This window comes from Tyto alba, unplaced genomic scaffold (assembly GCF_018691265.1).
Source record: "Tyto alba isolate M040663 unplaced genomic scaffold, T.alba_DEE_v4.0 Super-Scaffold_10, whole genome shotgun sequence".
In the NCBI taxonomy this organism is placed as follows: domain Eukaryota; kingdom Metazoa; phylum Chordata; class Aves; order Strigiformes; family Tytonidae; genus Tyto; species Tyto alba.
Window position 1 is genome coordinate 17,768,306 of NW_024881262.1, and position 25,556 is coordinate 17,793,861.

At 36.8% G+C, this 25,556-nt stretch overlaps 1 protein-coding gene across 1 annotated transcript; it reads left to right on the plus strand.

Annotated features, from left to right (window-relative positions):
- Positions 1 to 95: 95 nt before the first annotated feature.
- LOC122154166 (serine/threonine-protein kinase ATR-like) lies at positions 96 to 25,025 on the plus strand. Its single transcript, XM_042801048.1, has 28 exons — positions 96 to 690; positions 2,204 to 2,295; positions 3,627 to 3,770; positions 4,335 to 5,224; positions 6,183 to 6,370; positions 7,674 to 7,868; positions 8,096 to 8,322; positions 9,134 to 9,286; positions 9,435 to 9,633; positions 10,238 to 10,497; positions 10,912 to 11,102; positions 11,208 to 11,308; positions 11,633 to 11,804; positions 12,472 to 12,639; positions 13,536 to 13,730; positions 14,020 to 14,205; positions 14,671 to 14,763; positions 15,998 to 16,128; positions 16,325 to 16,468; positions 17,698 to 17,791; positions 18,548 to 18,673; positions 20,165 to 20,371; positions 20,585 to 20,698; positions 21,614 to 21,729; positions 22,554 to 22,674; positions 23,620 to 23,757; positions 23,922 to 23,943; positions 24,867 to 25,025. Exons 1-28 carry the CDS (start codon positions 632 to 634, stop codon positions 24,902 to 24,904), a joined length of 4,764 nt encoding a protein of 1,587 aa, XP_042656982.1. The 5' UTR covers positions 96 to 631; the 3' UTR covers positions 24,905 to 25,025.
- Positions 25,026 to 25,556: the final 531 nt, after the last annotated feature.

The following is a 25,556-nucleotide window of genomic DNA, read 5'->3' on the forward strand; positions in this document are numbered from 1 at the left end:
CCAATGGCAGGGCGGCCACTGGAAGGGGCGGGCAGAGACGGGGGCCGGTCTCTGCGGTCTCACAGCGGGCGGAGGCGGCGGCTGCAGCGTGTCTGAGGGCTGGTGGGCCCCCGAGGAGGGCCGCTATCGCTGGCCCGGTGGGTGGACAGCGTTCTGCCACGGATTTCTCGGCTAGCATTCAAGTTTCCTTCTCGCCACCCCTCAGACCTTGGCCGCTCCACCCTCATTTTAAACCATTCTCAAGCCTTGTGCACCTTCCACCCCCACTGTGCGCCGCGGTCCCTGCTCCACCGAGGCGCCCGTGGTGGCCGGGCTCCGGCTGGCCTTGCCGGCAACCCCTCCGCGCCCGTCCCGGGAAACGGCCGCGGCTTGGCAGGTTGCGCTCGGTCTGTGCGGTGCACCTCGGTGAAAAGCCTCTGGCTGGGGCAGCGCGGGCCTCCTGGGAGGCCATTCGGAACCGACCCCAGAGCCGCCGTGCCCGCACTCTCCTCTGGTGACGAGGCAGGGAAGCGTCAGCGGCGCCACCGGGGAGCGCAGTCGCCGTTCGACAACGGAGCAGTTTTGGCTCCTGCCGGGCGCCGTCGCGCCGTTCCCGCCCCGGCGGTGCGCGGCCTGTTTCAAAGCGGGAGCCATGGCCGAGCAGGGCCTGGAGATGGCCTCCATGATACCGGCGCTGCGGGAGCTGGCCAGGTAGGACGGACCCAGCCTCCGCCTCGGAGGGCGGCGACTGAGCTGCGCCGCGGGAAGCGCTCCCGGCCTAGCTGTGTGGCGGGGGGGGGTGTGGAAAATGAGAGTCCTTCCCCGCTGCTGTGTGAGCTTTCCTGGGGCCGGCCCTGCGCTCCCCCCTCATCCTGGCCGCCTTCTCCTCCCGCCACCAGCCTGAACTGTCTCCTCCCTCACGGGTGGTCCTGGTAGAATTTAATGGGGGAGTTCTCTTGGTCTGCATAGCACCCAGTGTCCCGGGGGCTTCCGTTGTGTTTCTAGTGTGGTTTCACTAAGACTAAAACGACATTGAAAATATTTGTCTATTAATGGCAACATCAAGACTGCAGCTTTGTTTTGTGGTAGGTAGGTAGCTGGCGTGGAGGTACAATTGTATGTAGAAGATTTAACTTTACAAAGAGCTACCTGCCCTCCTAGTCACCTCAGCAGTTGCTATTGATACCTTTTACTCAGAGTAATCAGATCAATAATTTTGGTTAATTCCAAAAGTGAAACGAGTTCTTTATTTTTTTTTTTTTCCCTGCACCAAAGGCGGCTTGTTGCTTGGTAGTAGCATGTGAATAAATCCCTTAGTCTGCCAGATGTGGACTTAATATATATCAAACGTAACTGTGGAACAAAATTAAGTGATCTTTAACAATTCATGAAACTTAGTACTTCTGAAGAATAAGAAGAAAGAGGAAGAGACGATGCACTGGTCACTAAAATGAGAAATCAATCTGTGTTTCTTTTTGCAGTCTTCTAGAAGAAAAAAAGTCAGTGATTAACATTGTGTTGTTGACTGTTGTAGTTTAAACCTAGTTGACAACCAAATGCCACACAGCCGCTGTCTCAGTCTCCCATTTCCCCAGGGAATGGGGGAGACAGTTGGAGGGGTAAGAAGACTTGTGGGTTGGGATAAAAACAATTTAATAATTGAAATAAAATTAAAATAATAATAATGATTATAGTAATAGTAGAAAATACAAATGGGTAATGCACAATGTGATTGCTCACCATCTGCTGACCAATGCCCAGCCCATTCCCAGCTAGTGATCACAAAGGAGAGCAAATCCTGAAACCACCATCCCAAAAACCCGAGTGGAGCTTCTTGATCAGCCCTTACTATATACTGAGCATGATGTTCTATGATACAGAATATTCCATTGGCCAATTGGAGTCCATTGTTTTGTCAGTGCTTCCCCCCCCCCCCCCCCCCCCCCCCCAGCTGCTTGTTTGCCTGTGCACTAGCAGGACAGGAGAAGTTGAAAGGTCCTTGGTTTGCTAGCAACAACTAAAACCATAAGTAGATCATCAACATTCTTCTTGTATCAAATCCTGTACTGAATGTAAACCACAGCACTGTTCTAGCTACTAAGAAGGAAGGAAGAAACCAAACTATTAGCGCTATCCCAGCTGATACAGACATTGAGATGGACATCAAATAATTATTTTGTATTTTAAAATGGATGTCAACATAATGTTTTACTTTTAATTTTAGTGCTAGTCCAGAAGAATACAATACAGTTGTACAGAAACCAAGACAAATACTCTGCCAGTTTATTGACAGAATTCTTACAGATGTAGATGTTGGTAAGTATTACATCCTTATATTCTAAAATTATTTTCTGCTTTATACCTTAAGTAATTCCTGCTAAAAAAAAAGTATTACAACTCATTTCAACAAAGATTTAGTAGTTGAAGGCAGTACCATTTCTGCTGTATTATTTAATAACTCCATGATGAAGTATTTGCTATTATGTTGTGAAGTAAGTTAAAAAGGGAGGGGGAGAGGGGGGAATGCAGTGCAGGGTTGTATGAATATAAATGCTTACAACACGGATAATCAGGAGTATCATGTAACGTGATTTTTCATTGAGTAATATAGCTTGCAAGTCTTAGTACTCAGAGTCTTTCAGAATTTAAATACTTGGATGTAAACAACTTTAATTTTAGAATTTTAACAAAGCCCTATTTTAGTATACCTTAAGGTTCCAATTATTACAGTACTTCAACAACACTTTGGTAATTATGAAATACATGTACTACAAAATTACCATTTGTAGCTATCTGTACATTTGCATCAAGGAAAATCACAGTAAGGGTAACTTACTGTTTCCGAGGTATATTTTCATGTAGCTGTCTTGGTAAGACTGATATTTTGTCTAGTGAATTGATCAACTCAAGTATCATACCTGTTACTCTGTAGATGATGTGTATGTTAATTCTCTTACAGTCCTAAGAGGGAAGGGTATAAAAATAAAAGCAAAAAGCTGATCTGCTTTAGATACTGCTTTTGAATACTTAAGTGTTGTATTTTATCATTACCATGTAACTTCTCTGGTCAATTGCTATCTGAATCTGAGATAGTTTCCTTCTTGTGCTAACTAAACGTGTGGTATTTGGATAAATCTGATGTGATTGATACCTGTTTCAATGGATCTATACAGCAGCATTAGGTATGTTTAGTATTTTGCTAAACTTTCTGGTTCAGTAAGATACCATAAAAATTTCTATTTCTTGGAGATTTAAACAATTCTTAGAGTTTTTTTTCTACCAAGATCACAAACCTAGCAAAAATTGTGTGATTAAAAATTTAAATGGTAACTATTTGCTGTTCTTTACTCATCATACAGTTGGATATAATACTAAGTAAATCTTAATGCATGTAGTGTTAGTGAATAATTTTTAAGAGGAGTAATTTATATTTTTCTTCATACAGTTTGGTGTCACATAGAGGGTTTACGTTATGCACAGAATCATCTTCATGGATTAATAAAACACACTCCCAATTGATAATTATACAGGTCTAATACCATGTCACAGTATTTTATATAAAAAAAAATATTCTTTCTCATTAAGTGTTAACAAAATTTGTGATTGCAATGCTAACTCAGAAATGTGTCTTTTTTTTATTTTTTAAGTTGCTTTGGAACTGATTAAGAAATCGGATTCACAACCAAGTTCTGTGATGTTGCTTGATTTTATTCAACATATCATGAAATCTTCCCCACTTATGTTTGTAAATTTAGATGGAAATCAGGAGGAAACCAAACGCAGTTGCATTGGTGAGTTGTTTGAAAATGTTTATGCTGAAGCCTGATATTTTCAGAATTTAAATTTTCTGACATTGAGATCATACAAAAGAATAAAAATGGGGAAAAGGCAGATTTGTAAGGTTGGCATTACATATTTATAAGTAAGTGAATATTATGATAGACTTGTAATATTTTGAATTTATGTGAACTTTTGATAATGGAAATTTATCAGGACAGTTTGACCTTATTCTTTACCATTGCTCAGTGATATTACCTGGTTCATGTTGATGAGGTACCCTATACGCCTATTCATTGCCTGAAGGTTCTTTTGACAGAGGAAAATGTCTGACTTACCCACCACCCTGCCGCCCCCCACATGCACACAGACCCCCATTTTTCTCTTTTTCAATAAGATCAGCTGGAAAAAATGTCTCAGTGAAGGCTCTCTATTCAGTAAGCCTACATGCATTTATCTCAAGGAATTTTCTTTTCTTTACTGATGAGCAAACTGCTTTCAAGGAGGTGCTCAAAATAGATGGTTTGGGTTTTTATCTTAATAATTTTATATTCGCTGTTTCTTTTTTATTGTCCTAGAATTTAGTAACTGGATCATAACAAGGCTTCTCCGAATTGCTGCAACTCCAAACTGCAACACGTTGCACAAGAATATTTGTGATGTCATTTGCTCTTTACTTTTTCTGTTTAAAATGAAGAGTTGTTCCATTTTTGAAGTACTAACAAAAGACTTGCTGCAGCTTTTCCAAGACTTAATCTTTCTACGTGAAAGAGATGCACAGAAGCATCTCTGTGGAGATGAACTGTTCTGGCCAGTGACTGTAAAGAGGTTTTCAAGCAATACTAGTGACACTGTGGGATATTTAAGATTAGCACCGTTACAGCTGATGAGTATGCCCAATGTAGAATGTTTGGAAGTTATATTAATGTCTATTCTGACAGATATTGTTGCAGATGTATTTTATGTAAGACAAGATATTATTCTCTGGGGGATAGGCTGTTCCCTGTTGGAGTATGGCAGTCCAAAAGTTAAAGCTTTGGCAGTGAAGTTTTTAGTAAAACTAATTCATTTAGGAGGACCTCCAGGTCAGCTGGCCAGTGTTTTCTTCACAGTCTTTTTTGGAATTCTACAGTCAGCACTTGAAATGGATACTGAAGAGTCAGAACTCTTTGGAGAACCACTCTTACTGTTGGTGAGGACATTGTTGCCTTTTGAAGCAGATTCGTACAAAAATATTGAACCTGTCTACTTAAATATGCTGCTAGAGAAGCTCTGCGCACTGTTTGAAGGTGATGTGTTTAGGTGTCTTCAGTCTGAAAAGCTGAAAGCTGCTTTATGCCATATACTGCAATATTTTCTGGAGTTTGTTCCAACTGGCTATGAATCTGCCTTACAAGTAAGAAAAGTCCATATCAGTAGCATATGTGGAATTTTTGTCAATGTGCTTGGAACTCAGGAAGAACAAGAGGTAGGTTCATTTTAAAAACTGTGTTTATTGTGTGAATCATCATGTACAAAAACCTACTTCTGGGCAAAGAGGAAAATCTAGGAAATGCTATTTTTAGTTGTGTAATTAGATTGATACTCTTTGTTTCTCAATTGTTTTATGTATTTCTGCAGGTCAGAGTTTTTTAGTTACACATGGCTGGCCCCTGTGTTTTTCAGATGTGTTAATCTATTGAGAACCTATGCAGGCACAAGGGTCTGTCTGTAATCATAGTATAAAATGGGGGTGAGGGACAGAGTACTCTCATATAAGGGCAGCTTCACAACTAATTTCCCTTCATCTGAGCTGGTCTTACTTTCTAACTGTATGCTTTTAGTCATATTTGTTGGGGACAAATTAAAATAGAATCATAGAATAGTTTGGGTTGGAAGAGACCTTTAAAGGTCATCTAGTCCACTCCTCCTGCAGTGAGCTGCGACATCTTCAGCTAGATGAGGTTTCTCACAGCCACATCCAAATTGACCTTGAATGTTTGCAGGGATGGGGCATCCACCATCTCTCTGGAGAACCTGTTCCAGTGTGTGTCACCAACCTCATCTAAATCTGCCTTCTTTTATTTTAAAACCATAATGAGGTGTTGCTAATGCTAAGTGTTCCCACTGCTCAACACACCCACATGCTTATTGTATCTATTGTCTCTTAAATTTACTGTGTCTCTCTTGATGGCGTTGGGAGAGCAAGGTATTATGGCAAGAACTGGGAAACAGATGTACAAGCTAAATTTTCTCTGTTAGGAACATGGGAAACTTCACTGCTTATGAGAGTTTTCATCTTGTAACTAAAATTTTTGAAATATTTTAAGAACTTGTTACTGTAATATTTTGAAACGTTATTTTTTAAGTCAGAAACAATAATATCATGTCTTTGAGAAGTAAGGCATAGCATATATCATGGTATCTCTGTTGTTTGTCCATCCCAGTATCTGGTGAGTCCACTTTATACAACATTAAAAACACAAACAGAAGAAATCTTTCAGGAGCTTCATCAGAACCAGCTAGATAATTCTGATACTGATGGGTGGAGCAGCAGCAGTGATGAAGTTCCAGAGAAAAGACGACGACTAAACCTACCAACAAAGCATCCAAAGAAATCACCTACACCAGTAATGTACGACAAGTACTCAATAACTACTTCTATAGTAATTTGGCTAGTAAAAAATAACAAATGACAACTTTTTTGAGGTGGTTTCTTCATAACAGTCACATGGAAAGGTCTAAATGATGTTTTGAAGGATCAGAATCCTTCCTGAATCCAGATTGAAGGATCAGATTATTTTTAATCCAAACTTTAGTTAAAGACACTGTATTTTTAGTATGTTCAATGCAAATGATTTTAAATTTTACATACTGAAAACAGCGAAGCTGAGAGAACGTGTACGGAATGACAGAATCATGTATGTGGCTAGGCTGTTGCACTGGACATGTGTAAAGCAGGTCTAGTTAAGTCGAGTTGTTCTCAGATGAACAAAGCCAGTTCTTTCAGCCTCTGCTTGTGCTTGTGCTTCAGCTCTGTGATTATCTTGGACTTGTTCCAGCATGTTGGTCTTTCTTGTATTTGAGCACTCAGGGCTGGCTCCAGCATGCTGTACTCCATTTGTGGGCTTATAATCAGCCTTCACTCTTGATAATACAGCCGAGTATGTAGTTGACCTTCTTTGCAACAAGGTCACACTGCTCTTATATTCAAGTTTTCTACAAGTCCATCAGGTCATTTTCTCCAGAGCTACTTGCTAACCAGTCAGCCCTCAGCCTGTTCTGTTGCACAGGGTTTTTTTGTGACAGTTGCGGGACTTTTCATATGTCGCTATTGACCTTCATGACATTCTTATCAGCCTAGTTTTCCAGCCAGTTGAGGTCCTCTGAGTAAGCGGCTCTCCTTTTATCCACAGACCTACCTGTCTCATTGTATAAAGGAGTCAGGTTAGTCTTGCATGATTTACCCTTGGTGCTGGCTGTTCCCCAACACTTTCTTGTCCTTTATGTGGCTGGAAATGAGTTCAAAGAACACTTTTTTTTTCCATAACCTTGTCGGGAACCAAGGTTAGGCTTGCTGGCCTGTAGTTCCTTGGATCCTCTTTTTTTTCCTTTCTTGAAGATAGGTGTAACGTTTGCCTTGTTATAATCATCAGCAACCACCCTGGTCACCATGACCTTACAAGGATTGCAGTGTTATACCTTTATAGCCTTTCAGATAAGTCTGATTTTCATTATACTTAATTTCAGAGTTAGTATCTTGTTCTCCCAAAGGGCATGTTTAAGCTAAAGCTTCATTTCATATTTTCCTAATCCTGTATCCAAAGCGGATTAGCTCTGGTTTTGCTATGATGATGTATTTATTTCTGGAAAAAAAAACCAAAAAAACAAAAAAACAAAAAACATGTTAGAAAGTAATTCATATGGTCAAATTACAGACTTAGTCCTGTAAACATGAAATTGAAAAGCACTCTCTGGAATGCCATCACAAAGAAAGCTGCATCCTTAATATTTATCCTTGAGAAAGAAATTGTGACGGCGGACATTCTTCAGACTGTAGAAGGGATTGCTGTAATTCTGCGACTAGCTGCTTTGTGCATAGTTCATTGTTCTCCCCCGCAAAATTCTACCAGGTAAGGTACCAAGGTGAAACTGTGAGATCAGTAGTTTCTTGTAACTGTTATTATGATTTGTGTAGATTACTTTAATGCTTGTCCATGTATTAGGACAAGTATTGGGTAAGTCCTCTGTGTTTTGAAGTAGGACGTTTTTATAGTAACTTTGCTTACAATCAATACAATATTAAATGACTATAAAATTATAGTCTGTTGTGTTGATCATATGATTTCTGTTTTAACAGTATAGATCATAAAGTACCTCATCCGTGTAGTTCTGATCCATGTAAGAATACTCCAAGCTCCTCAGATTCAGTGGTGAATATGCAGTTCACATGGATTTCCTCTGATTTTATCACAAGAGTAGTGAAAGTCTGCAGAAATCTGTTAGAGGCTGCTACGCAGATTGTTAACCTAGAACAACTAATTGACAGAATAGTGAAAATCTTTGATGCTTTGCTGTATGCACAAGGTGAGAAATCCTTTAAACTGTCATGTTTTTTACTGGATTTGTAAATCAGGAATGCATCTGACTGAATTGCTCTGTTGTGGTAGAGGTACTGAAATTATAGATCTTGTTAGAACTCTACTTCTTGTACAAAAAAGGTGAAAGAGTGGTGTGCTCTGTTCAGAGCGCTACATTTGCATTCCTTCTTTAACATGATTTACTAGTGTTTGTACTTCTATTGATTTTTATCTGAACAAGAGACTGTATTGGGATAGTGAATAGGTGTAGGAAAGAAACTAATTTTTAGCAGTTTTCTTTTTCAAAAACATAGAGTCAGCTTGCCTTACTATTTGTTTCATTCAGATTTCAAAGCTTCTGACCAGCTTCAGCAAATGTGGCATGCAGGAAGTGTACCAAAAATATTAAGTACTTGTGTGATTTTTTTTAAAAGTAGCTGGTAAGATGGAGGACAGACTCTACGACTGAAGTGTTTTATGAGTTCAGCTTCCTAGCCATCCCAAAGTCCACCTGAGAGGCTTCATACAAATCCAGAAATACCAAAGTTGTATTCATTCTGCTGCTCATGTATTACATGTTGTCAACTGTTTGATGAATTTTTTAGATTATCTTGGTATAGCACTAGATAATTTATTATTATATGTCTAAAATGTAAAATAGCAACATGTGGGAATAGTGATACTAATTTTTGTTGATAGAAAAAATAACACTTTGTAACAAATTAAGAACATAAAGTGTGCATCTATTTTACAGCTCTATATAGTTCACAAAAGTATGAAATTTTTTGTTGTTTTGTTTTGCTTCTTCTCCTCCCTAGTGAAAATTTCACTGAGTGATCAAATTCTTGATAGCTTATGTGCATTGCTGTCTCTGCCCTGGATTTACAGCCATCCTGATGATTCTTTTTTTAAGCCATCTGCTTTTGGGTTTGATCCTCTAGTTTTGAGTCAAAAAACTGCACAGAGTTTCTGTAAGTATGTTAAAGTATATAAAACTTGATATCCCTCTAGAATTATTGTTCTAAAGTAAAATTATTTTCTTTGCCCTCTTATGATGATTGATGATGTTAAAAGTTTAAATCAAGTAATGATCTGCCGCATTTTGTTTTTTCTCTTTAGCACCCCAAACTCAGTCACGCTGTGTGTTCCTTCTGTCTCTCTTCCCAAGAAACATTTGTCTGGATTGGAGAAAATGCATTTATCATTGGGCACTACAAAGTCCCCATGAATCAATTCGGGCTGCTTGTGTTAAAGGATTCTCTCTTCTGCTTCATCCACCAAGTGTGCAGTCCTGCAATATGATTCCCAAAGCTCTTCTGTATGTATTAATGCTGCTTTTCTGTTTTCATGCAAGAAAAACTGACAGATAAGAAACATAGTATAGGCACAAAAATAAATATTTATTTCTATTTCATCCAAAATTTGTTAGATCTCAATTTCAGAAGTCATAAGATATCAACAGGTTAGGTGTAAGTGATGATGTCTGCATGATAGTGTACACTTACCATGTTAGTATACAAGTTACTTCCCTAGTTGAAACCCCATTTCTAATTAACAAATTTAAACGGAGGAGGGGAAAGGAGATACCTTCGTCAGTTAAATATATGTGATATTTGTCTATATGCCTCTTAGAATGTTTTCATTTTCTCTGCCTTTTGTATATATGTCTTGGTGTCTTCTTTCCTATTGTATATCGTCTTCAGTTTCTTTATAACATGCCAGACTCAACCATGCCCAGTGCTACTTCAACACTTTTCAGATTACCCTCAAGTTCTATTAAATGAAAAAGAGAATTGGTGAGACAGATCCTTAAATTGTCCTAATAGTACTTTCAGTGTAGTTAGAGAATTCAGACAGTGTAGAAATACAAATTTTTAGGTAAATAATCTATTAAAATGGTTTCATTTTTGTTTCTATTTCAGAAATCAAATCAAAGATGAGTCTGAGCTAGTCAAGGAGGCTTGTGCTGCTATAGTTGGGAAATTATCTTGCTGTCTTTCTGGTACATTCAGCATACAACCTTCCTTAGCAGACTCTGCTATTAAGCGTGTTACTTACGATATATTATGTAGCAGCCTTACTGTGACTTCTGCTCACGGAAAAACTTGTTCTGTGCAAGCCTGTCTTTTCAAGCCATTTCTTGTTCTACTCGAGAACAAAGTATCCAGTTCAGTAAAGCTAGGTAAGTGACTTTGCTTTTATTAACATTTTCTACTTCTGTATGAGGTACTAAGTCACTATTTCTGTGCCTTTCTCTATTTGTTTTTTTCTATTTTTTTTTTTTTAATAGCTATAATGAGGCTTGAAATGCGTGTTTCAGTTGATACTATTGCTAATGTTTGATGCTGTCATTGACACTCTTTTTAAACTACCATGGCTTAATTTTGGTCTATGGCTATATCTAGAAATGCAATACTTGATAAAATCTGAATTTTAATTAGCTTGTCTGATTTGACAATATTTACTCTTTTGATAAAAAAATGTAGTGTGCTTTATGGCTTACTTGGATTGTTGTTCTGTGTACTTCAATAGATTATTTTTTTAAACAAGCATTAATAATATATTTTTCTTTCCTCCTCCAACCCATGCCACCCAGCATTTATAGAAAATATACCTCATCTTTGCAAACATCTGGATTTTAACACTGATGAGTCCAGTGTGAAGATTCTTGTTGGGTCTTTATTAAATCTAATGGAAGATCCAGACAAAGATGTGAGAGTGGCTTTCAGTGACTGCATAAAGAACATTCTAGAAACCTTAGACTCTGAAGAAGGATTCATAAAAGAGGTGAATTAATATTTAATTTTGGTTGTTTTTTGTAACTTACTATGGTTTTTGTTCTATTAATGTTGCTCAAAAATTATTTTTTTGTTTTGTTCTCATGTGTTCCAGCTGTTTGTTTCAAGAATGAAAGAAGCCTATACAAATGCCAAAATATCAAGAAATAATGACCTTAAAGATACCTTGATCCTTACAACAGGAGATATTGGAAGGTACTTTTGATAGTATCTTGAAAATCACAAAGTAGTGTCAGTTTGTGATGCTAAGTAACTCTTTTGTTCAATTGTAAATGTAAGATTAAATTATTTATTTCAAGATCAGCCTTTGTTCAGAGTCTTTTGCAACTGTACTAAGCTGTTGATTCATACAGAATATTTCTCATTTTCTTCTGCCCTATCATAGGAAATACAGATAAGCTATGCAAATACAATGACGAGTCATTTTGCATTATAATAACTGTATATTCTTAAGTAATTTTATTAATACAACGATTCTTTTTTCCTTTTTAATTGTTTTTCTTCTGCTTACTTTGTAAGGGCATCAAAAGGAGAATTGGTACCATTTGCCCTCTTACATTTATTACACTGTTTGTTGTCCAAGTCAGCCTCTGTGGCTGGAGCAGCATACACAGAAATTCGATCTCTAGCAGCAGCAAAGTCTGTAAAACTCCAAGCTTTCTTCAGTCAGTACAAGAAACCTATCTGTCAGGTAAAAAGAAAATAACTGGTGGTTTGGAAAGGCATATGTTTAGGTTCTTTTTGTGTATTTTGAAAACAGTATAAAACATAAGAATTACAGTATTTTACAAGGTGAAATCTTGTAGGACAAGAAAGAAATTATTTAAAAAACAAAAATAAAACCTCCACAAACATTCAGGATGGAATGAGAAACCTTTGGCTTTGTCATGATCTTTTTCCCTCAACAGTATTGCTTTTTTATTCCCTACGTGCTGTCATCCTGAAATAGAGGAACTATATCGTTTCTTGCATTGTGTGGTACCGTTGATACAAGAAGCTATGTTTCAAAATTGGAATTGAAGTCAGTGTTTTACATGCATAATACTAATGTGGTTGATTTGTTCTTTTGTTGTATCCATTACCTAAAGACAGAAGTTGTGTTTAAAAGAAAATTATCAAAACCAGACTTTTCTAATTTTGAATATTTTTTTAATAATGCAGTGTCTGAATCTCGGGGTTGAAAAATTAAATGCAGTTATTAAGTAGATGATAACCCAGTTCTGTAGCAAAGTATCGTAGATCTATGAGCAGTAAATGAGAAAGAAAAACAGATTCATAGAAAGAGGAGTGCAACTCCTTTGTTTTTAGGGAGCGAAGAAAGGGAAAATAATACTAAATAGGCATTTCTTCATCGTTAGTTTCTAGTGGAATCCCTGCACTCCAGCCAAATGGCAGTATTGAGTGCTCCATGCCAGGGTAATGAACTACGGAAACAAACAGCTGCTCACCAGAGAGAAATGGCTCTGGACATGTTATCAGAGATCGCCAATGTATTTGATTTTCCAGATCTAAATCGCTTTCTCTCAGTAAGTTGATCAGTCCGTTTTACTTTCGATTGGTTGGTTGAGATTTTGTGTGTGTGTATGTGTGTACGTGCGCTTGTGGATTTCTATTTTAGTCCACAATTTTTCTGTGAATGTCACAGATTTTAATTATTTTTATTCTCTAGTTGCTTTTGTTTGTTATCATATAGAATACTTTGGGATTGCGGCAAATGGAAGCTCAAATACAGGGGAACAGTTTTATCAAGGAGTTACAGTGATGGTTACAGAACTAATTCAAGTATAACAGATAATGAACTAAGGTCTAGAGTAATCATTGAGTATATCTGTATTAATGATTTAGTGCACGTGGAAGGTTTCTTTGTAAGGCATGATTTTTGCATGGTGTCTGCTGTCTTGTTTCAACTGAAGAACGCTATTGTTCTGTGGATAAACCTTTTGATCTGGTTGGATATCTGTCCTAAAGCCTAGGTAGCTTCATACTCATATTTTACTTGTTGGTAGATGGGAAATGCACAACCATGATGTAAGTAGTGTTCTAGATGGCTGGTAGGTTGGGTGGTTGTTGCTGTGTGAGGATATGGTATTTTTCCTGGGCTTTTTGGTGATTTTTTTTAAGATTTCCTTTTCTGAAGAATCTGGATGGACACAAAAAATAATAGCTCACTTTTTGTTTGCGTGTTTCTCAGTATTGATTAGATGAAGCACCTCCTGAAGTAATTATTTTAATTTTATCTGCATTTTTATTAGATAATTCTGTCTTACCAAAGTTCTTTATTCATATCTGTGGTCATACATATGACCAGAGATGAGTGGTGTTGTACTGACACAAATGGAACAAAGCTGAACCCTGCATTTTTGGAGGAGGTGTTGTTTGTTTGTTTGTTTTTCTCCATTATGTGTTGTTCTTAATTTACCAGCGGACCCTACAAGTTTTGCTTCCTGACCTTGCAGCCAAGGCTAGTCCTGCAGCCTCTACACTTATTCGAACCATAGCAAAACAGTTGAATGTAAGCCGAAGAGAGATTTTAATCAATAACTTCAAATACATCTTCTCTCACTTGGTCTGTTCCTGCTCCAAGGATGAGCTTGAGCGGGCACTTCATTACCTCAAGGTAAATTGACATTCGCTCTATTATACATGTGGATTAGGAGCAACAGTTGATGAATAGTGAGCTTTCTGCTTTATTTAAGTTAGGGTATTGTAAAACACAGGTGGGGAATCTGTATATGCAGAAATTTTGTTGTTCATGTTACAATTTGTTCCGTTGGCAGTGAGGAACTATTGTAAGATATTTGATTTCTATGGTAAATCAACCAGAGTCCAATGCCTCCTGTCTCTCAGCATGCTAGTTCCATTGTGATGAAATGAAGACTTGGCTTCTGCTTGCTATTTGATTATAGAATGAGACCGAGATAGAACTGGGCAGCTTGCTGAGACAGGACTACCAGGGACTGCACAATGAATTATTGCTGCGTATGGGAGAACACTATCAACAAGTCTTCAATGGTTTGTCAATATTGGCTTCATTCGCATCTCATGATGATCCCTATCAGGGACCTAGAGAAATAACATCACCTGAGAAAATGGTAAGGACGTCAAAACATTCATATTCAGTTTTGTTGAATAATTTTTTTTCTTCAGTCTGAGAGTGAGGACAATTTCACATTCTCTGAACCATTCCTTATTTGAGGCAAGTAGAGGAAAGGCTAGCATTTCATATGAAGTGTTTCTATAACATGGAGATACATACCAAGTATGCATGAAAAAAAAAAAAAAACCCAAAAAACAAGCAAGCAAATGACACCCCCTCACACACACACCCCCACACAAACCCCTAAATCGTACCAAAACAAAAAAAACACAGTCTAATGGGGTTGTCTTTCATTAGCACTGATATTTCTTGAGGAGTAGTGCATGTATCTGATATTCTTCTAATTTTTCTTTTAGAGTTAGCATTTCATACTTGCTTTTTAATTTCTTAAGCTTAGGAATGTGTTAATAGTGAGATTATTTGTAGGGGTCTTGTTGTGTCTTTTCTTTTCCCTCCACAGGCTGATTATCTGCAACCTAAATTGCTTGGCATCCTGGCTTTTTTTAACATGCAGTTACTGAGTTCCAGTGTTGGCATTGAGGATAAAAAAATGGTGCGTAAACTTAGTTTTGAATATTAAAACAAGGATAAGCAAGAGCTGTTTCAGTATTCCAGACTGACTCGTGATCATGCAACTGTCATTGAAGTCTCAAAGATACTAAGGTTCCGACATGATTGTTGAAAACTGGTGGTCTCATTGTGGGTAGGACTTATGTGTAAGCTCAAAATTTTTTGTTCTGTAATTATAGAGGAGGAATCCAAATGTGTGTTTTATATGTGTGAAAGTGGAGAGTGAGGGAGTATGGGTGACAACTGGAGTTACTGCAGAGAACAGGGTTGTAAGGGCACCAAAGGACAAAGCTAAAGAAAATAAGATACAAATCCAAGAGAAACTGGGCTTTATTGGTTTTGCTTCTCACAGAACAGCTCCTTTCAGATATACCGTAGAGAGCATTTAAAGGAATTAGAGCTCGTAACTTGAGACAAAGTCTGAAAATTATGCCCTGCGGAGGCAGTACTTCTAACCACAAGACAGGCCTTTTAGCCACTTCACAGAGGTAGTGGAGATGATTTCTGTAAGGAATTTTTCAGTGCTAGAATGTATGTAATGTTTACATTGATGTACTGCATTTTCTCTGGTGTTCTTTCAAACTTCTTGCTTCTCAGATATTCTCGAGATGCTCTCATTTTCATAGCCCCATGTCTTCATGCTTTCTGAATTTCTTCATTTGTATAGCATTTCTTCTGTTGCATCTGCTGTTGTTTCTACCTTTTCTTGTTCTGTTTTTTGTTCTTGGTGACTCTCCCCTTCCATGACCTTTCCTCAAGCTCAGATTTCTTCCTGTGTTACTGATCTGTCATACTGGACGTTGTACTACCTTGTTTGGTACAGTGTTACTGTGACTGAAGTATCTCCTGCTTTTTCTGAACCTCATTATTTCTCTTCTGTCTTTTGTCAGTCACTTCTAAAACTTTGGATATATAGTCAACCATTTCTTATAGCAGACTCTTAGAACCATTAACTCCTTTGGTGTCCACAGTTCTTCCCTCATCAATCTGTCAACAGTGTAAATAATGACATTTTTGTTACAATACTGTCATTAGAGATTCCCTTTCATTCTCTTTTCCTCTAACCCTCAAATCCTTTATTGAAACATGAAACTGAATTTAATGTCTTACAGAGTATGATTTCTTAAGCCAGAGTAGCCTGATTTTATTCGAAAATATGGCTTGTATATGTTTTACTGAGGATCTAATACACTAAAATGACTTTTCTCTATGTCTAGGCTTTAAACAGTCTTATGTCTTTAATGAAGCTTATGGGTCCCAAACACATCAGTTCGGTAAGAGTAAAGATGATGACTACACTGAGAACAGCTCTAAGATACAAGGATGACTTTCCAGAATTGTGTTGCAGGTGAATTGATAGTGTACCCCAAACAGCAACATACCTACTATTTCTGCCCTTGAATACACTGTTTTGTTTTTTTCTAGACAATAATATAAACCACAGAGCTGAAATAACTTAAAATGCTTCTCATGATTTGCCTAAAATGTCCTTATGCAGAGAAGAATCATTGATTACTATTGTTTTGTTGTCTTTTCTTGTTTAGAGCCTGGGATTGTTTTGTTCGAAGTCTGGACCATTCATACCTTGGTTCCTTGCTTAGTCATGTGATAGTAGCGTTATTACCCCTTATACATATCCAGCCAAAGGAAACTACAGCAGTATTTTTCTTTCTCATAGTTGAGAACAGGTACTGTACAAAATATTTTGAGTTATATGGATCAAACTCTGTAATAGGAATGAGGATAACCCTAAATTAAAGTTGTCCAGCACTGAAATGAGACAACTTGTTTTTCTGCAAAACAGTATGTTGTTCTATAGAATTCCCACTTTCCTAAATTGCAATGAGATTTTTGAAATTTGACAAGTGATAGACTCATCTGGAGAGGTATTTTTATATTTTCCTTATAAAAATATGTGATAAAACTGTGGCCAAGTTACACCCCATTCAAACACTTACCCTAGCCAGATTTTCTAATTCTCTGTTTTTTCTGCTGGTATGGAAAATTACTTTCCTCTACAGGTCACACAGGTGTAATAACTGATTGCTAACATTTGGTCTAAGCTAGGGAGAAGTGTAAGGAGTTGGAAACAAGGAGGAAATTAAGTCTTCATTTGTTTCCTTAAATAATTAGAGCTGTAATTATGAAGTACACAGAAATTAATGTTGAGTAAGATGTCATGCATCCTCTTCACAAGTACCACATCAACTGAAAATAAAATCAAACTCTGATAGAGTGAATAGGTAAAGTCATGACTACCTTTTTGAAGACAATGTTGAGTCTTTATTATTTTTCATTTTAGATTCTGTAGCTTAATATTATGACTTTTTTTTTTTTTTTTACGGTGATAGTTGATATCTTGATTACTTTTGTTCGGTTTTCATTTTTCTTGCACTGTACCATACCAACAGTATTCAAAACAATAGGTGACAGGAATAATAAGGATCTTGTAGAAGCCCATAGTAGCAAAATTGAAAGAGATTCCTTCGAGTTAGGAACACAGAATTCTTTTTTTGATTGTGTGGGGTTATTTCTTATGTGGAAAACTGGAACTGGATTCACACCAAGTGGGATTATTCTTACTCTTTGTCCAGTGTCCAAAATAAGGAGAGCCAATCCTGGTAGAGAGAAATGGCAACTTTGAAAGCTTTGAAAATAATTGTTTTTAAAAGAGAAAGTAATTTAAAGCATAGAGGAGAAATACCTGTGGTTTAGCTGAGTAACAAGAGAAACAAATTGTATAATATTTATACTTAATTAGATGAAAAAAGTAAATTTTTGTGTGTGTGTGCGCTTTTCAGGCTTTTGTTCTTCTAGTTATTACATTTCATTGCTTTCTTTTGATGGGTTTTTAAGTTTTTTCTGATCCAACTAATGTTTGCTATGTTCTTTGCAATATTTTCTTTGTAACTACTAGGGATGCAGTACGAGATTTTTTACATGAAATATATTTTCTGCCTGATCTTCCAGAACTCAAAGAAATTCAGGTTGTCCTTCAGGAATACAGAAAGGTACGATTTCTTTTACTTTTTGATTTATTTTTAGTGCATCAAATGACTTCGCGACAAGGGAGGAAAACATGTCAAGATCATTGTTAAGGGGAAATGGTATTTATTTGCCTCCACAATAAAACAGAACTTGTGTATCGCAAGAATGCTTTGAAGCAGGTTCTGATTCTTCTTTAGGAGTAAATAAAATATGCTCATGTTTAACATGCTCGTTTCTGTAGCATCTCCTGAACACAGGCAATTCATCTTTTTGAGACTGAAGAGACTTATAAGGTTAGAAGTCCGCAGTATTAGCTATGGCAATGATTATGTTACAAGAGAAGCTACTTGTAATTTGATCCCTCTTCCGTATTCTCTTTAAAGGTAACAAAGCTTGTCTACTGTTAGGAGTACTCTGTGGTTCATTTCTTTTGCTTGCCCTCAGAATGGTTAGGCTGCCCCCAGATGGGAAGTAGCAATTATTTAGTGGGAATTAGGTAACAAAAGTAAAAATTAGTTTTATTTTAGGTAATGAGGTGCCCAAAGCAAAGCATTTTCTTCTGATTTAATCATTGTTATTTACACTGTTACAGAAGTGTCAGTATAGCAACTTTTTGAGGAAAACACTTGAAAAAATAAACAGGAAGACTAGTATATGGATATAGGTGAGAATGTAGGCAGAAAGTTAGTTTTTAGTAGGTGTTCTCAGTTGTGTTCCTTGAGATGCTGCTTGACTGTGTTCCTGTTACACTTGAACTTCTTACGTCATTTCTTGTTCAGGAATCCTCCAAAAGCACTGACTTGCAGACAACACTTCAGCTGTCTATGAGAGCTATTCAGCATGAGAATGTGGATGTTCGTATTCATGCACTTACCAGCCTGAAAGAAACATTATATAGAAATCAGGTATAGAAAACTTCCTTCAACAGAATTGAAAATAAATCAAAGTAGCACCTGGATCAACAATTGGAAAATCCTTACTGTTACTGGGCGTTCGTATGAACAGTGGTATTTTCCTCAATTTATTAAGCTAGCTGGTTCTTAATATAGTGGGGAGTAGGGATTGTTTTTCATCGTGTCTCCTAGGAAGAAGACCTTAAAATTCTCCAAATCTGTGTGATGCTGATTCAGCAAGGCTAGTGGTACATTTCTTACCTTTTTTTCAACTCTGAGGAAAGATGTATCTAAGATGTCTGTTTCAGCAATCTGTTGTGTGGGCTTGTTCTCTGTTAGAACGTGTATGGCTTTTGCATCAGGAGGCTAATACATGGAAGCCAGCGATTTTTGTGTGCAAGTGTAATATCTGAAAGAATTAACATGTGTGTGACTACCTCACATCTTTTAGTGGTTTTTTTTTCTCTTCTTTCTTTGCCTTCCACCCTCAAAAATTTGAATCCATTGATAATATTCAAATAAATTTCATAAGTTTGTTTAAGTTGAGGATGCTGCTTTACAAATCTGTGTGGTTATTAGTCAAGGGCAGTGTATGTGGCCTATTTTAAAAAAAGAAGAAAATCTGTCACCTTAGTAGCTATAAGATTCTGGGACACTCTTCAATCAGAAATAAAAAAAATATCCTAGCTAAAACAACAAACAATCATTGCATACATTCCTGCTCAAGCATTAATTCTTGCACATCAGGTTGGGAAAATCCTGCCATGTCTTGCTTAGTTAGAAGTATAGCAAAACAACTGAGGGAAATCGAACTTAATTAGTTCTACAGCTTGTGGAACTATTGGCTCTCTTACGTTGGCTGTGGTTTCAGTTTTCATTAAACATAACAATGGCAAACATTTTCACATTATTAAAACAATTTTTTTTTTTTCCTGTGTTTGGACTAAATGTGGAACTGGGGAATAAAAGCTGGGCTGAAATGAAGGCGAAAGGTCATCTGATTAAAATGATAGGCATTGAATGAAAGATTTGAAACCCTGGGCTTTGTAGGACTGAGAGTGAAGAAATAGCCAACAAATGGGAAATCATAAGGATACATATGTCAGTGAAACCAGAAGGTATGACAACAGCTGCATGAAAGAAATTGAGAGGAAGTACTAGAATGCATGAAGAGAGAAAACAGGTGAAAAAGATAATGTAGAAAAGAAGAGAGGTTCTTGATCAGACAACATGAAGTTAGTAGAGAGGTGTATGATAATGAAATACGATATTGGCCATGACAGTATTATTAATTAAACTATCATTTATTTAGTCCTTCTTGGGGTAACAAGCAATTTAGGGCAATTGGGCTATAGTTAAAAAATAACGATATTTGAATCAGTAACCTGAAGTAATGGGTAAATGAAATACAAACTAAGAGTGAGTTACAGATGGAAAATCTCTAAGATGATTTACCATAAACATGGTTGTAGAATAATTCATCTTTATTTTTCAACTTCCTAGGAAAAGTTGATAAAGTACGTAACAGACAGTGAAACTGTGGAGCCAGTCATCTCCCAGTTGGTAACTGTACTTCTAATCGGCTGCCAAGATGCAAATTCTCAAGCCCGACTACTCTGTGGAGAATGTTTAGGTGAACTGGGAGCCATAGATCCTGGAAGGCTTGATTTTTCAACAAGTGAAACTCAAGGGAAGCATTTTACATTTGTGGTAAGAAGTGCTGCTGTAGTGTTTTGTTTAACATTAAGGGTTTTTTAAAAGTACTTGGGAGTATGGAACCTCTCATCTTTAGACCCTTTGAAAATCTATATTTGCTTTCTCATCTGAAATGATTTAGAGTCAGGCTTCAAAGTGATTATTCAGAGATTAAAGATACAGCTATTACTCCATTTTAATAAAACTGGCATTATGTTTGTGATTGAGGCTGGTGTGGAGGATCCAAATTTTGCCTATGGATTATTAATGGAACTGACCAGAGCATTCCTTGCTTATGCTGATAATGTCCGTGCTCAGGATTCTGCAGCATATGCGATTCAGGTAAGATACGTGGTTAGATCCTATTTTTACTTCACAGATTATTTCCTATCACACTGAACTTAAAATTATGCAATATAAATGTACATTGTGAAGTACATATTTACGTATATGAAACTTCATCCTATATATCTTTAAATTACAAGGTTATTCAGGGTAGTGATTTTTTATTTTTTGAACTCCTCAGTGCTCGCTTAGAATTCTGGGGACTTGTCAAGGTTGTTGTTTCCTTCTGTGTCATGATATTTTAGGAGACGTCTGATGTTTCAGAGGTAACTAACAATTCATACATAGGGATTCAAGGAATAATCCTGAGACTGATTTAGAAATGGTGCAGGTTCCATAGGCAGAAGTAAAAAGCAGTGAGTATTCCAAAGAGTTTAACACTTACACTTTTAAGAAGCAGCTGAAAGGGAGCCTACCCTTATTTTCAGACTCTGTTCTTCTGGGCTACTTTGCCAACTCCAAGCTGATTTGGTGGTTGGGGTCTTTTTCTGTTTTGGTTTGCTTGGGATTTTTATTTTTTTGTTGTTGTTTAATATCTTTGTGAGAACTTCAGGACAGTTCTTTGCTCCAGGAGAAAATAAGTTGCCCCGTGTAGTTAGTGGAATGCGAAGATTGCATTAGTTTATGCACAAGGAGGAATCAGACTAACAGTCCTGGTTTATTGACTGATACAAGATAATGTGGTCCAAACACCAACTGGAGAATCTGGGCAATCAATACTTCCTTGAAATCAAAACTGCATAGTAATAGGGGATTAACAATATTGGATGAAAATGTTGCAGTTAAAATTTTGGAATTAAGCATGCTGTAACTTCTATCTCATTACTTATGTATATACACCAGTTTTTGTTACTACTGTGGTCATGAAATATTTTCAGTGCTAACTTGGTGATGTGAACCATGCCTTTTTAGGAGTTACTGTCTATCTATGACTGTAGAGAGACAAACACTGACTGCCCAGGCTCCAGGCTTTGGAGGAGGTTTCCTGAGCATGTGCAGGAGATCTTGGAACCTCACTTAAATACACGGTATATGACAACTTAAGCTATTTATCTTCTTAACAGCTTTAAAAACTTTGTTTTTTTCCAGGCAGGCAATAACTTCATTTGGTTTTGTGATTATTGCTCTCCTGTGAAGAGTGATACGTGTATATGCAAAATTTAGATAAGGTCTTTATATGTAAAGCTGAATTTCCACTTCTTTAATATAATCCGCTGTAAATCGAACAAGTAAAATTCTAAGCTCATACTTGAAAATTTACTTGAGTACAAACTCAAACCCATTGATATCCCTTTACTGCTATGCTTTACAGAAGTAGGAGGAGCTTACTGGATTTTAATTGGACTTTTCATTATGTTGAATTAATGATTAAAAATAATGTGAAGAAAACTTCAAATTATGTATGCACCTTAATTGGAAATAATCAACATTTTCCTTTCCATCTCCTCATGAAGACACTCATGGTCATCTCTGATAAGTTTTACCTTCTTAGAAAAAAAAAAATTTTGGATTTTCTTGGCTTTCATATATGTGCGGGGTTTTGTCTGTCAAAAACATAGTACTCAAATATTTATCCAACTGCATTTCTTACAACTGATTTGAACACCACTTTGAAGTATTGAAAAATTCTGGTAACATGTTAGGTTGTTTGTATTTCATGTTTCATTTTAAGAAGCTCTAGGAAAAAGATGTTGGGCATTGAAATACTTTCTTAATTCTTTTTTAAAATATTCAGAGGATGAAACCTAATATAACTCCAGGTAGGGAACTTCATAATTAATGATGTGCTATTGTTTTAGACTATATTAAATAAAAAAGTTAATTTCATTAAATGGATGTTTTTAAATTACAGGTACAAGAGTTATCAAAAGGCTGTAAATTGGTCTAAAGTGAAGAAGCCAATTTACTTAAGCAAATTAGGCGATAACTTTGCAGAATGGTCGGCAACTTGGGCAGGTTATCTTATAACAAAGGTAGGAGAGTAAGTCTGCTCTCTATATTGGTATGCACAAGACAGTTCTTGAACCACATTTTGGTTTCTGAAAGTCAGGGCTGGATGGGGCAGTATGTCTATTCACTGTAGGCCTGTTGAAGCACATACTTCTTGCATCATCAAGGTAACCATGCACCTTCCCTTGCCCAGCATTGTTGATTCTTAGCCAGGCTTCACAGGTAGCATGAAAGCCAAAAGTCTAAGAAGTTTGCCCTTATCCAAAGACTCTTGTATAGCTAGCTGAAGGCATTGACAAGTGCTACTGAAAAGTATCTGAAATGCTTCTGGGAAGCCTCAAATTTACTTTCTCGGTTTCTGAAAGATTTCTTTCATTTCCCCATAGCTCCACAGTCCTAGCACAGAAAAAGTACTTGCCTCTTTCTTCCTTTCTTTTCCCCTTTCCAACATGTAAGTGACCCACTGAAAATTTTACATCTAAATCAACCACTTCAAGAAGTTAATTTAATCACAGTAGCTCAGTAGCTACACTGTCCTCTTCCTATTTCAGATAGAGAAGAATTTCAAGTCTTCATAATTTCCTACATTTTACAGGCTTTTAAGAGCAGAAGAGAGGCTGAGTGCAGTAGTAGACTCTTGGACTTAAGGTTGTTTTTATTTTTATGGCCAGTGCAAATTCACAATGGTGTAGAAAACATGGAAAATTGGAACATGTAAGAAATAATTCCCTGCGTTTTTGTGGTATCAGCACAAAATATATCATTGCTTTGTGTATCAGATATTGATACATGTAATAGCAGCTGCCATTTGGCATCCCTGTTGCAGGTTTAAGTCTGATGAACCTTCTGTAGTAGACAGGTATCTTACAAATTCTATTCCATCACATAATTTTATTTGTTAACAAAAAGGAAACCTATTAGTTGTTAAGGCATTTGCACTTCTGTAATGATGCTTTTCCTGGAAATAGGTACGACATGATCTTGCCAGAAAAGTTTTCGATTGCTGTAGTATTATGATGAAGAATGACTATAAAGTGACAATTTATCTGCTTCCACACATCCTTGTCTATGTTTTGTTGGGATGCAGTCAAGAGGATCAACAAGAGGTGAGATGTGTAAGATGTTATGTTCTCTACTAGGAATGTTCAGGAGCTGTTCTTCGTAAGAGCTGTTCAGCTCTGCAGAGTTACTGTAGATTTACACGAACAAATTCTATAGGTGTTAAACTCCTCCTCCTTTTCCTATATTAATAATATGTATTTTCTTTTAGGGTTTTGGATATACTCATACAGGTTTGTAGAACTTCTTTTCCATGGATTTCCATCTATTTCTTCAGTAGGGCCTAGGATGAGATATTGTGCAGTTAATTATGACTGCAGTAACATCAAGAGCTGGAGTGGTACAAAGAGGAAGAGAGTGCAACACAAACAGGGAATAAATTAAACTTGTATACTTCCAAGAATTCAAACACATAATTTTTTCTCTCCCTTTCATACACTTACAATTTAAGTGGAAAAACTATTTAGCTACCAGGTTCATGCAGAGCAGGATTCATAGATGTCTTGTAGCAAAGCAGGGATAGGAGCAAAAAGATTATCTAGTCTGCTTTCCTTCAGTTTGCTTTAGCAGAAGTTGAAGAGACTCAAAATATAACTTACTTTATATTAAATTGAAATACGACAGCTAAGATATCTGTATTTTAAAATTGTGGGGGTGTAGAGGTGTGTGATGATTTTCCGTGTGTGAACAAGTACATCCACAATAAGCATTTGTTATGTATGTTAACTCATATTCTATTGACTAAAACAAACAGGAAACAGGTCTTTCAGCATGGTATTTTAGTAAATACAAGCAAAAGTAGATCTGTGATCTGATAGCCAGTAGATAACTTGACTTTTATCAAACCCTGAAGTATTGTATTTGCAGCCTAAGTGTAGTAGCATTCACTGTGTCTTGAAACCTAAAATTCCAGTAATTGTGATAGTTATTCTGAATCCAAGGGTTTGCTTTTCAAAAACTTTCTCCCTGTATGGGATCTCCTGACAACAACTGCTACTTTGCCATTTCTTCCTCTCAAGATTGTAAGCCTAGAATTATTAACATATACAATTAAAATATCTAGTCTTTTAGTTCGATTTTTGTGTTAATTGCCATTTCCTACTGTTTTGATGCCTGTTTGGCACTTCTGACTTTTATCATATTAATGTTTGTGTAGGTTTATATGGAGATTATGGCTGTTCTGAAACACGATGACCAGTCTACCAGGAGACTTGAAGACAGTGCATCTGATCTATGTCAGCTGAGCACACAGACAGTGTTCTCCATGCTTGATCATCTCACTCAGTGGGCTAGACATAAGTTTCAAATACTCATTGCTGAGAAAAGTACTGGCAAGTCTAGCAAAGACAGAGGTGATCTAAAACGTGAGTGATGCTCATTTTATTTAAAGTAGCATTTACATTCAAATAAGTATTTAAGTTTGTCACTTCACATTATGACCATTTAAAAATGCAATATTACTCTAATGTTAGTCTGCTTTATGATTTTGTACAATTGTATTGGGATTTACACCCCCTTCCACCCTAAAGCAATTGTTTTGAATGCCAGTAGTAAGAAATGTAGATTCAAAATTAATGAATGAAATGTTAATTTCTTGGTGTTTTTTAAAGATTCTAAAGGTATGGAATAACATATTCCATGCTGTCTTGCAAGATGTATGTTCACCAGGGTTGTTTTACATAAATTTTTGTTGATAGAAGAGAAAAATGAGTCCTTAAATTAATCACATTATCTCACTGCATTGTGAAATGAATTAACTGAGTTTTGATGCTTAAGGTAGTTCTTATAAATAAAACCTCAGTGGACAGATTTCTTAAAATGTCTTTTTTCTATAGCATCAAGTGAG

What these genes read in the sequence shown, in the direction of transcription:
- LOC122154166 (XM_042801048.1), top strand. Translation starts at nt 632, where the DNA reads ATGGCCGAGCAGGGCCTGGAGATGGCCTCCATGATACCGGCGCTGCGG. An exon ending in TGCTTTGCTGTATGCACAAG is followed by an intron (nt 8,323 to 9,133) that starts GTGAGAAATCCT and finishes TCTCCTCCCTAG; the next exon opens with TGAAAATTTCACTGAGTGAT. An exon ending in TTTCTCATAGTTGAGAACAG is followed by an intron (nt 16,469 to 17,697) that starts GTACTGTACAAA and finishes TGTAACTACTAG; the next exon opens with GGATGCAGTACGAGATTTTT.